The 12,499-nt window shown below is 38.1% G+C and overlaps 1 protein-coding gene across 4 annotated transcripts in view; it reads left to right on the top strand.

The window, feature by feature from the left end:
* Window positions 1-11,978, top strand: part of TMEM117 (transmembrane protein 117) — a 187,887-nt gene extending 175,909 nt beyond the window's left edge. For all 4 annotated transcript variants that reach the window (XM_074539828.1, XM_074539826.1, XM_074539827.1 and 1 more), the window contains 2 exons: window positions 2,740-2,869; window positions 11,004-11,978. In XM_074539828.1, the coding sequence (XP_074395929.1) occupies window positions 2,740-2,869; window positions 11,004-11,641 (768 nt within the window). In that variant the 3' untranslated portion in view covers window positions 11,642-11,978. The remainder of the gene's footprint in view (window positions 1-2,739; window positions 2,870-11,003) is intronic.
* The last annotated feature ends 521 nt before the right edge of the window (window positions 11,979-12,499 follow it).

The raw sequence follows: 12,499 nt of genomic DNA, 5'->3' as shown, positions 1-12,499 counted from the left end.
TCACCACAATGAAGCAGGGCTTTCCAAAGGCGCCGAACAGTCCACGAAACTTCTTCTGGGAGTATTCCCAAAGTCTCTAGCTGAGGGCAATGCAACCAAAGCCCTTCCAGCTGGATGCACGGCTGGCAGAAGCTTCTCTGAGGAACTGCGAGTCTGTTTTTGGGCTGCAGAGTCGAGCCCACCCACAGGGACGCCAATATATTGGAATATGTATCCCAATATAACCAGTTAGATGGTGCCTAGGCCAGTTCTGACCTTCGCTGCTGGGCCACAGGCAGCTCTGCGGTGTTATACCTCAAAGATACCTTGGCTGGCGGCAGAGTGCAGCGGGGCACAAGACAGGACTCCGTTCTCCTCAGGGGAGAGCTTCTGGCGATGGTGAAGAAAAGAAGGGAGCGGATTCTGCTAGAAGGTAGCCAGATGTTTATTCCATGAGTACAGATACGTCTGCACTGGGCCACTGCTGGTAACAGAATAGGGCCACATGGTCTCATTCACATTTTAAGCTCAGGACAGGGGAAGGGGAGGGGACAGGTGAGTCACCAACCAGGTGAAGGGGCAGGGTCTCCAGGTACTAGGGTCACCTATCACACGACGCCTTGCTGGTATGTTAGCCTGATTGACAGGGCACACTCAGCGAGGGGCGAGGGGGAAGGGAGAAGGTAAAACAGGATATTGCAACACACCACAACAATAAACCTCATCCATTTCCCTTTCATTGTAGAAAATGTTGGAGACCTTAGCAAGTCTTGGAAATTAAGTTATATATAGTGATTAATCTTTCAGAGGTCATATATAGAATAGAATATCCTCAGTTGAAAGGGACCCAGAAGGACTGCTTCTGGCTCTGCACTGTACAACCCCAAGGATCACACCATGTGCCCAAGAGCATTGTCCAAACACTTCTTCAATTCTGTCAGGCTGGTGCTGTGACCACTTCCCTGGGGAGCCTGTTTCAGTGCTTAACCACTCTTTGGGGAGAAATCTTTTGAGGTATGTAACATAAAATGTCCCCTGACACAGTTTCAGGTCATACCCTTGGGTTCTGTCACTGGTCACCACAGAGCAGACATCAGTGTCTGCCCCTCCTCTTCCCCTCATGAGGAAGCTGCAGACTGCAATGAGGTCTCTCTTCGGTCTCCTCCAGGCTGAACAGACCAAATGAACACAGTCACTTCTCACAGGGCTTCCCCTCAAGGTCCTTTACCATCTCTGTTGTCCTCCTTTGGACTCTTTCTAATAGCTTTATATCTGTCTCATAATATGGCCTCCAAACCTGCCCCCAGCACTTGAGGTGAGGAGCAGAGCAGAGCAGGACAATCCCCTCCCTTGCCTGGCTGGTGATGCTGGGCCTGATGCACCCTGGACAGGGTTGACCCTCCTGGCTGCCAGGGCATGCTGACTCAAATTCAACTTGCCATTGATCACGACCCCCAGGTCCCTTCCTCCAGCACTGCTTTCCAGTATTGCACTTCCCAGTGTGTTGGGAACAGACAGGGTTGCCCTATCCCAAGTGCAGAATTTGACACTTGTCTTGGTTAAACTTTATACAGTTGGTGGTTGCCCAGCCCTCTGATTTGCCAAAATCTCTCTGCAGGACCTCTCTGCCTTTGAGGGAGTCAACAGCTCCTCCCAGTTTAGTAGATGATTCTTAGTTTTGAATATTTTTTTATTACTCTGAAAGAAAACTTCCTATCCTTACAAAACTGAAAATTGAATAATGGAATTGGTTGTCACAGGAAAACAGCTATGCTGGAATGGTTTTCATGTGAAAGAATCAGAAGTCGTTCATAGGGTTCTTCACATTTTGGATTCCTTTATTTTATTTTTAGTAATTCAGGTGCTTGTGGCATCAGCTTGTTGAATACAAATCCAGGAGTGTGCATGGGAAGAGGGGCAGTGTGTTTGTAACAGGAGATCATCAACAATCTGCAGTGCACAGAGTAAAGACCCTGGCAGTAATCATCCTGATTCTAGCACTATTGCTTTCAGTTTGGGCTCTAATGAGCCATGCTGTCATAGCCATTTTCTAGTGACTGATGGGGGGTACAGATAACCAAGTGAAAAATTCCTTTAAATGCAGCTCTTCCTCAGCTGGGGTACCACACACTACCAAAATTTGCATAATGCTAGGTAAGAGCTTCCACATTTCCAGCATTACCTTGTCAGCTGAAATATGGCAGTGGAGAAAACTGTGCTTGGGTTGATTCAGGCAGATTATGCTGAAGGGCCTGCACTTGCAGTGATTGTTTATTTAAATGTATGAAGGCAAAATACGGAAAACACCCTGCAAGTTGAACAAGTAGAATGCAAATATTTGTGGTGTTTGAAAGGCTTAGGCCACCTTTGCCAATCTCATACCTGTAAACTGTTTGCCAAATTACAAATTAAGAGTAAGTAGCATAGCAAGGTTTTTATATAGGTATTCATAGTGTTGCCAGGTTTTGAATAAGTATTCTTATCCTTATTCTGTTTTGTACTATCAGCTGGTAGTCATTCTGAGATGAACTTTGTATACACATTTTATACAATTACATGGAGTTGAGGTAAAAATTATATTGTAACATCTAATATAAATAAGATATTCTATTTTAAGTAGGTCAGTCAAATTTAAAGTAAGAAATCCAATAATGGAGGCTTAAATATAGAACATTTCTGTTTTATTGATTTAAGCCATTTTAAAGACAAAAATATACTGTGAAATCTTACTTTTAGGCTCTTATTTTTCTTTTTTAACAGGACTGGGAGTTTCCACATTTTATGGGTGATGTTGAAGTGAATCTTCCAGGCTTGCCTTCAGCACACATGCAATTCAAAGTACCTTATTTCCAAAAGATGCTGAAAGAGGAATATCACATACACATAACAGGTAGGTAATCTTACAGATTGTGACTGTCACACAGTGAGCTGCTTCTATGTAACAAATGTATGTTACCATGGTCTTAAATGTGTATTTTTTTGTGTTTGTCCCAGACTTTTTCTGTTTCTTTATCTGTCCATATCCATATTCCCCATATATAACCATTTCAAGGAAATGAGGAACCTGTATCTTACAAATCAGAGGGGTCTGCTATTTCTCACAGATTTCAGCAACTTCTTGTGACATTAAGTAATACATAATGTAACTTCAGACATCTTTTATCTAAAATTGCTCTCTCAGGGAAATTAGCAGCTTATTTCATCTCCAAATCTCTTATGCTTTCAGATGCCTCTGCTATGATTTATGCTAATATCTTTTTATAACTTCGGTCATTCTCATCTGGCAAAGGCCACTCATAGCCCTACTTCCATCAGTCATCTAACAAGAAGCAGACAGTTAAATAACCTCAAATAAAATAGAATTGCAGTTATCAAAATGGATGATACATATAGATAAAAAATACCTGATCCTTGCATACTGTGAATCAGTATTTTAATAACAGTAGGGAATGAAAAAGAGAAGGAGGTTAAATAGGGATAAATATTTTGGTATTACCTTCAAGCTATACAAAAGGAGTATAGCTCCTCTCTCTACATTGAGAAGAGATGGATAATAATGGATAACAGAAGAATGCAGGTGTGAATTGGCAGGGGTCTTTAACTGCTAAGATAAAAAGTCACAGCCCATGACGCCACACAGAAATAAAATAGATGAGGGCAACCAAGGACAAGCCAAAAGAAACTCCTGCAGACCAGGGACAAAAGGAGCATTCAGAGATGATACAAAGATAAGGCCAAGAGTTAGCAGGTGAGTCACAAGCTCAGCAGACAGCTGAAGCAGAGGGAAGAAAATGTGTCACGGAAAGAATGACACTAGCACTGAGCTGAAGCAGACTGAATGAGGCCTCGGAAAGAAGTGTTTTCAGCAGAGAATGCAGAAATGAGATTAAAAAACAGAAAAGAAGATAAAAATAGTGCAGAAGGTACCTGTTGGCTATTGACTGAGGGAAGGCAAATGAGCCAGCAGGAATTACAGATGGAGGGATAGAAAGTTTTCAAAATTGAAGGTAGGTGCCCTGCTGGAATGCTGACAGAGAACAGCCAGCTAACAAGGAGAAAGAAGAGCTGGTACATATCTGAGGGAGACCATTGAGCCATTAGTGGTTTATGGAACAGGATAAAATAAATTATGACCAGTCAGTGACTGGAAGGTGGAGGGTGAGAGGAGATGATGTTATGTGAACATGATGAACACATTATTGTCTCCCAAGTGAGCAGAAAGAGAAAGGAGCAGAGGAAAGAAAATTAGTTTAAGCATCAGATATTTTATGTGAATTACAGGTATGAAATTCAGGGATAGCAAAAATTATTTTTTTTCCTTTTTCTCAAGGTAGGGAATTAATTTGGAGCGGCTCAGTCCCACAAGGTTCCCAGATGCCATACTGTTATTCCATTGTATCAGGAAAAGTAGTGGAATGGATGCACAGAGGAGTAGGAAAAATGGCTGAGGCATGGTAGGTTGGGCTGTGTCACCAGATACAGAAACTTGGCATATAATTAATGGGTGATAGAAGAGGAATTGAAGAGCAAAGAACAGTTTTGCATTGTAGAAGAGACAGAGACATAGATGATAATCAAAGAATAAACAAGAGCAAAGAACATAAATTAGTGATCAGAAATGCAATCAGTAGCAATGCTGCTGTTTGAAAACAGGCCAACCAAATAAAACCAATATTTATGCATTGTAGTCTTCTGCAGAGGGGACTGGAATCCTTTCTGATTTTCTAGTGAGAAGGCATTCTTTTAATGAGGATGAGATAATGAATGAGGGCTAAGGAAAATTTTTCCCTGCTCAGCATTAACAAGATCCATTTATTAGATTCGCTAGACAAATCAATCCATTTGACTGCACATCACGTATCCTGTCTACTGAGAGCCTGTTTTATCTCAGAGCTAGTCCACCCTTTAGGAGATCTAATAAACAGCCATAACACATGGCACAAGAACCTCCCTTTGGGTAAGTTTTGCTTGAACCATCTGTTCTTGCCATCAGTTCTTGTCTTAGGTTAGGGCATCATGTAGGATAATTTGCAAGCTCTAGTGACTGTCTGGATGTGCAGATACTTGAATATTCTACTCAAATCAAGGTGTAAAATATTTGAAAAGAAAAAAAACCCTAATTTTATATATATACATATATATATATATATATATATATATATATATATAATATCAAGATTAATATAATTCAATCTAAAATGATGGACATGGATGCAACTACAGCAGGTGACATGGGGGTAGAACAATGGTAACAACAGGGAGCCAGCTTTATTTAAGCCCTGTTTAATACACAGAATCCAGAATTTAAATTTAACCATAGGACTCTTAAGTAACAAGCAGGAAATGAACACTGAGGCCTGAAAAATATTAATTTTAGCACTAGCTACATAGATAAATCCAGGCTGTAAATCTATGACTTGTGCTCTAATTTTTAGAAACTGAAAAGCATTTTCTCCCAAATAGCAAGGAGAAAGAAAGCATGGCTGAAATAACATTTGCCATCCTTTTCCTGGCAAAGCTTATTCTTTATTAGTTCTTACACAGGCTGTTTTAGCCACTGTTATTGATATAAATAAAAGCAATCCTATTCAATATTGTTTTTTCAAATAAGCAAAGGTCCCACAAAGGAGCAGCTCTAAGGAAAGCAACATTCTGAGGAGTCAAGGATTTCAAGCCACCATTCTGTTGGTTTGTCCTTGATGGTTGGTTTGTCCTTGATGGCTTTGAGCAAGTTGTGTACAGATGAATAATTTCAGTTGCATGCTAAGTGTTGCCAGGTCTCCTGACTTTGTCACAAGTCTTAAGACAGTTGCACTTTTTCTTTTTCTTTTCCTTTTTCTTCTTTTTCTTTTTCTTTTTCTTTTTCTTTTTCTTTTTCTTTTTCTTTTTCTTTTTCTTTTTCTTTTTCTTTTTTGTTCTTACGTCTTTTTCTTTTACTTTTTCTTTTCTATTATTTTGTCTTAAAAACTTATCTCCTGAATACAGTGAGTAAATGAGAATTTCAGCTTTCATAAAATAAAGATCATGATTGCAGAGAAAAAAAATTAAAATTTGCTTCTGCATAATTCAGTTCCTAAAAGGGCAGAAAAATACAACTATACAAGGCATATTATTTTAACCCATGATACCTTAAACTAATAACACACTTCCTTAGTCCTGACTTATGATTTCTTAATGTTGTTGGCAGTAATAGTGAATTAACATCTTCTGACTCTTCAGTGTAATTTTGAATTTATTGTGAAAAGCTATCTTGTTTTTACTGGTGAGTACCTCATTTTACTCTCATTTCTTTGCATCTAGGAACTCCTTGCAATACTCCTTACTGAGTATTAAATATTTTCATTCTGTTTTGATAGCCACTTTTTTTTTTTTGTGAACATTTAAAAAAACTTGAATTCCTGCATCTGCTTGGCTCATCTGGATTTCCCTTGACAGATGGCTCATTGTAAAGTGTGTGTTTTCCTTTTTAGGCTGATGTTTATGAAAATACATAGTCTAGCCTAGTTTCTATAATACCCAGGGAAATTTGTAAAACTTAAAAAAAATTTTGTTCAGCTTTTTTTGTGATTAAAAGACACTGGGTAGGAGGCCTGCCTTGTACCCTTTAATGGCAGCATTGGAAATCCAAGAGCATCTACTGTCAAGTATGCAGGTAATTTTCAAACTGGAAATGTTACTATTTAGGTATCAGAAGAGATGGGAGATTTCTCTGGGTGTTTGTAACATGTTTCTGAGGGCTCTCTGACCCAAGTACCCTTCCACCCAAAGGAGGAATCATCTCCTTCATATCTGGGGAGTTACCAGCATGGCTGGCTTGTGGAGTTAAACCAACAGCGTCTCTAGATTCAGCCCAAGCTTACACAGGGTAGCCTGAGGGAGTCTGTGGGCAAAAATAGAAAGGTTAGAGGTAAAACCAAAGCTTTCCATGCACACAGACGTGAAAAAACCTCAGAGGATTAACATCTTATATCAGCTGTGAGTGGTCTGTCTGTATGCATGTACCTAGTTAATAACACCAATGTGACAGAAGATAGGAAGAACATTTCAAATGTTTTGCAGCAGTGTCTGAGTGGTTTTAGACACAAATTACAGTTGAGATAGAAGTCTAAAGCAAACATGTCCTACACTAGCCTCTGGCTGTGGTTGCACAGCATGAGGCTGCTTGTGTCTAGCCTTATTAAGTAGAATTTTCACATTACCTCCTGACCTCAGTTAAGTTCCTGAGGATTAGCTTCTACATGAGATCCTTTTGTTGAGAAATGAATGGTCTGTTCCAGAGTGGGCATACAAAAATAAAAGTGCTCCAGAATCAGCAGCTGTTATGGAATATTGGGATATATTCCAAATATTGTGTGGAGGATTGCTCAAAAATCTTGTTTGATGGTGAAAATATGTGAATTTCTGGAAAAGAGAAAAATAAAAATCCATACTTCTTTCAAAATGAGAAGACCCCTGGCATTCATGTGTAGTGCACAGTTGTTGAGCTTCAGCAGTGGGGGGAGACTGTTTCTAAGCAGACTTCTGTACAGGTTGATGCTCAGAGCATGGTCTTATGATGCAGGTCCAAGCTGCCACAAGTGGAGGTTATTGTAGAGTCAAGGTTTCCTTTCTGGTGAGTATTCTAGCCAGGAGGATACAATCCTCTTCAACAGACATGCTTTGGCAGAAAACAGGAGTGAATTTTCATCCCCAAGTACTTGTTGTAGTCTACAGTGCCTATAAAATCATGACACGTTTTACATCACAGCCTTACAAGGACACTAACACTGTCGGGTGCAATTTTTATTTTGGAGGAACTTTGTTGCATCAAATTGCACTATTGTACCGTGTTTCCAAATACACCCAATCAGATTCTTAATTCTCCAAATATTATGTGCATCTTGTAAGATGTCAGTGCTGCAAAAGTTATAAAGTTTTTAACCAGGTCACTTTTCAGGTAGTGCATGGCTGAATGACACAACCTATTTTCCCACATGACTTTCTTCATTGTTAACTTGTTAACTATTGAAGACAGGACAAAATTCTTTCCAGTTTGCTGAAATGATTGACTAGCCTTCCAGTCTTGAGAGTTGATCCTATTACATTCTTCCATTTCATATTTTGTCTTTGAATAAACCACTTTCCATCCAAGAAGGGCTAAGTGGGGTCAGGTATATGCCAGTATTGGCCACACAAATTTCATTGAAGTAGGGCCAACCCTAAAGCAGCAGTAATACTAATCCTACAGAAGCTGGGTAAAAGAAAACTTAAATGACTTTGTAGTGTGGGGCTCCAGTTTCCCTTGTCACTTTTAATCTGTAATGAAACTTGAAATTTTTAAAAATAAAATTAGTATCTGTACCTTCATAATACATTTATTATAATCCTTTGCAAACTTACAAACTTGAGTTTGTTCATGTGCAAGATCAAAGGTTGTGATTGACTTTTCATTTACCTAGCCTATTGCCTATATAAGATTGATATATGACTTAAAGTTTTCTATGAAAATGATTATGCTAAAATTAAGTTGCAATAGACAACCATTTAATATACATACATTACAAACATTTAAGTTATAATGTTAAAGGTTGGGCAATATATTAAATCTCTGTATAACCACATTTAAGCACAATGACATCTTTCTGCTCCAAAGCATCTCAGATCTAGGATGGCTGGGTTGGCTTCTTTGGCTGTCGTGCTAGCTAGCACAGCAGTGAATACCTGTCTTGGAGAGGGATAGATGGCAGAGGACATGAAAAAGGTAAATACTTTCTGTGAGTACCCAAGACAGCACTAACTCAGTCATTCTGTTTCTAAGGACATTAATGCAGCCCTTGGATAAAGGGATTATTGAGTAGGAGCAGAAAGATGTCATTGTGTTCATATATGGTTATAGTGAGACTGTTACTCATACACAGCCTTTGGTTCTGGTGACAACTGTATTCAAAAGAAAAGGAAAATTTATAGAGCTCATCAAGCATAACAGTGAAGCAGAAGGTGAAAAAATTGGCTGAGAATAAGAAATTTAAGGATTTTTGAGAAAATCTGCTATAGAACAGCAGCTGTTCTCAGTCATCTAGCTGCCATTTAGACATACAGGTGGCAGCTCATCCTCACTAAATGGGATGATGGACCTGAGTGGTTTGTATGGCCCACATGGACCCAACAATCACAGCAGCTGAGCTCAGGGCTTTGTTTCTGCCTGCCTAGCTCTGACTAGGAGCTCAGTGAGGGAGTTTCAAGTTCATACTTTCTATGAGACAGGAACGGTGTATCTTTCTATCAAACACTCAGCATCAAATAACTTCTGAAACCATTTTCAAAACATTTTCAGACAGTGAAAATACAAAAAATAGTGCTATTATCACTGTGTCCTAAGAAATGGTGCTAAGGGAAAAAGGAGTCATCTAATTGCCCAGCTGAGGTAAAAACAAGAAGTCAGCTATTACATTCTGCTTGACAACAGCTATTGATCAGTGAATCCTGTGTCTTTGTGTTGAAAGACAAATGTGATGGGAAAAATAGAAACATTAAATACATGGCAAACATCCACAGGATACATGAAGTTACACTGAATTGTTTGTTATGTTATTTCACGCTTTAGCATCACTTTAAGTCTCTTGGGTGTTGATTTATGAAACTAAAATATTATAAATGTAGTGTTAATAGTATGAAAAGATAGTTTTCTTTAACATGTCAATTATAAAATTTACAAAATCACAGGAGAAATCATAGAATGGTTTCAGTTGGAAGGGACCCTAAAGGATATTTGGTTCCAGCGCTTTTGATGTGAGCAGGATACCCTCCTCTACGCTGGTTTGTTCAAAGTGCATCCAACCTGACTTTGATAGAGGAGTTATTCAGGAATTATAGGATTGTCTGCAAGGTCTTTTCAGTTCAGTTTTGTTTCCAAACAGTGACGACTGTTCAACATAAGAGAATAACAAGAGAATAAATATTCTTGTTTATTTTCAATCTATTTAATCTGAGCTGAAGAGAACCATTAAACATAGCTCCTGAATGCATGAAGTTAGTCTCCTTACCCTCCTGAAGAATTCTGGTTGGACAGTTTGAACACACATACTTTCAGGAACTGGAATCCATTAATTCTGTGCAAGTCACTAGCCTAAATAATCTGATAGATCCTATGATGATACATTTTCTTTTTCACTTGAAGCATACTTAGATATTATTCCAGCAAAGACCATGATCATTCATCACCAGCAGAAACATTCCTCCATGTATTTATTTTCACTTAATACTGGCATGTAGATTTGCCAGGTTCTTGCGTGATGGCAGTCATCACTGCACAGGTGAGATCTTAACATATGTCTAACTAAAATGTAAGATATGCTATGACTGTGAAAATAGTATAATTCATTATGCATATTCATTGACACAGATTATAAAAAAAAATTAGGCTAGACTCAGAAGTCTACAATCAGTCCTTGCTATTTCTCAACAATCTCACTGTAATTCTATAAATCACAGTTTGTCTGATTGCTCATACCTGAATATATCTGCACTCCATAGTTGGTATATCAAACAACATAAGTATATACTCTTAAAATTCATATAGTTACCAACCTCAAAAACCTCAGTCACTCAGTACTTTCTGGAATTTAAATGGTTCTGTCAAATGTGGCCTTTTTATGGAAAATTTCCATGTGAATATTTTTAAAGCTGTGGAATTACTGCTTTTTCTAGGTTTATTGCTCTATTACACATCACCTAGTGATCTAATAAGCTGGTCACTTACAAACGGTAATGTCAATTGAATAGTTCTACTTCTGTGCTTGTGCTACAAAATTGTTTTGTGTCCAGACCAAATTGTGAAATACTAGAGAACATTCAGCATAAATCTGACTGTGGTGGAAATTTATTTATTAATTTTTTAAAATATTTATACATTTATTTATTTTATTAATCTTTACAGGTTAATAAAAATGAAATTTTTGTTTTCTGAGTATCTTTTATGTGTAATGGCATTTGTACTGCTTTTAAAATGGATATATCAGATGACAGAATTTTCTTTTTCCAAACAGGCAAATGGTTTAACTATGGAATTATCTTCCTTGTTTTAATCTTGGATCTGAATATGTGGAAGAACCAAATATTTTACAAACCTCATGAATATGGTCAATATATTGGTCCTGGACAGAAGATCTACACAGTGAAGGACTCAGAGAGCTTGAAAGACCTTAACAGAACTAAGTTATCTTGGGAGTGGAGATCCAATAACACAAACCCATTGACGAACCGGACCTATGCCGAAGGGGACATGTTCTTGCACAGCAGGTTCACAGGCTCCAGCCTTGATGTCAAATGCCTGGCTTTTATTCCAAGTTTGCTGGCTTTTGCTTTGTTTGGTTTCTTCATCTGGTTCTTTGGGCGATTTCAGAAAACTGACCAAGGCATGGAGAATTTAGACAAATCGTACACAAGAATGAAACGAAAGTCACCATCAGATATGGGAATGACACGAGAAAACACACAGGTGTTAGAAGAACCATTGAATTTTCAAGAACCACACCTGGTATCCATAAAATCAGACTTAAGTGAAATAGTTTTTAATTCTTCTCTTCTAACTTCTGAAAACTTGAACGCACAACTGAACAAACAAGACAGCCCTTTACAGCCAGTACCAGACTCCTCTGTCCCTAAGAATAATCCTGTGACATAGAGGAAGATACCCAGGAAAATCAGTTTAAATAAGCAGTTACTCTAAGATTTCAGTTTTACCTTTTGTAAGTTAAGATTTACATAGTGTTTAGAATAAGAAACTCAACCTATACCAAGAGGTGCTCAGCATGCTTTTTCTAGGAATTTTGGTTTTTATTTGTATTATAGTATGTGCCTATTGTATATCTAACATTCCTTTATAGATTGCTTCCCAAAATTGCACAAGCTATTTATTAATACATTACCTTAACTGTATAATAGTGTATTAGATGATTACTTGCAGGTATAAAATTCTACCGTGGTGGTGCCTTGAGACATTAAACTGTTTTTTAACTCAACACCAGGTGTAAAGCACAGTTCTTCTCATCTGTTTTGCAAAGCTTTTTGTATACGGTTGTTTCAAGTGTCATTTGATATCTTGACAGAGGAGAAAAATATAGTTATTCCTAAAGGTTTTCTGTTAGATTACCACAACTTGACTTTGTTATTTACTCATCTGTGAAGTCAGAGATTTTGATGACCAGACTGCAGAGAAGCATGGTGATTACCTTTTAATTTTTCTGGCTAGCTGCCAAACACAAATACAGATTTATTATGCAGTAAACAGCAGAGACATAATATGACATGGGTCACTAGTTGTGAAAATATGAGTCTCTCCATCAGTAATAGCAATTATGTGATAATGCCTAATTATGTTTTTCTTAATTAAAGATAAACTGCTCCTTGATTTAAAGTTTTGCCCTTCACCTTTTAGAAACAGAGGTGAAAATACAGGGTTGAAGCAACTCTTTCCATCATCACACCAACCCCATGCAACATCAAAGAGCCAATGGAGTGATTGTAGTAAAGGACACAAAGC

This window comes from Zonotrichia albicollis, chromosome 4 (genome assembly GCF_047830755.1).
Source record: "Zonotrichia albicollis isolate bZonAlb1 chromosome 4, bZonAlb1.hap1, whole genome shotgun sequence".
Lineage (NCBI taxonomy): Eukaryota > Metazoa > Chordata > Aves > Passeriformes > Passerellidae > Zonotrichia > Zonotrichia albicollis.
Note: the sequence above shows the minus strand (reverse complement) of the source record. Positions and strands in the feature narration are given on the sequence as shown.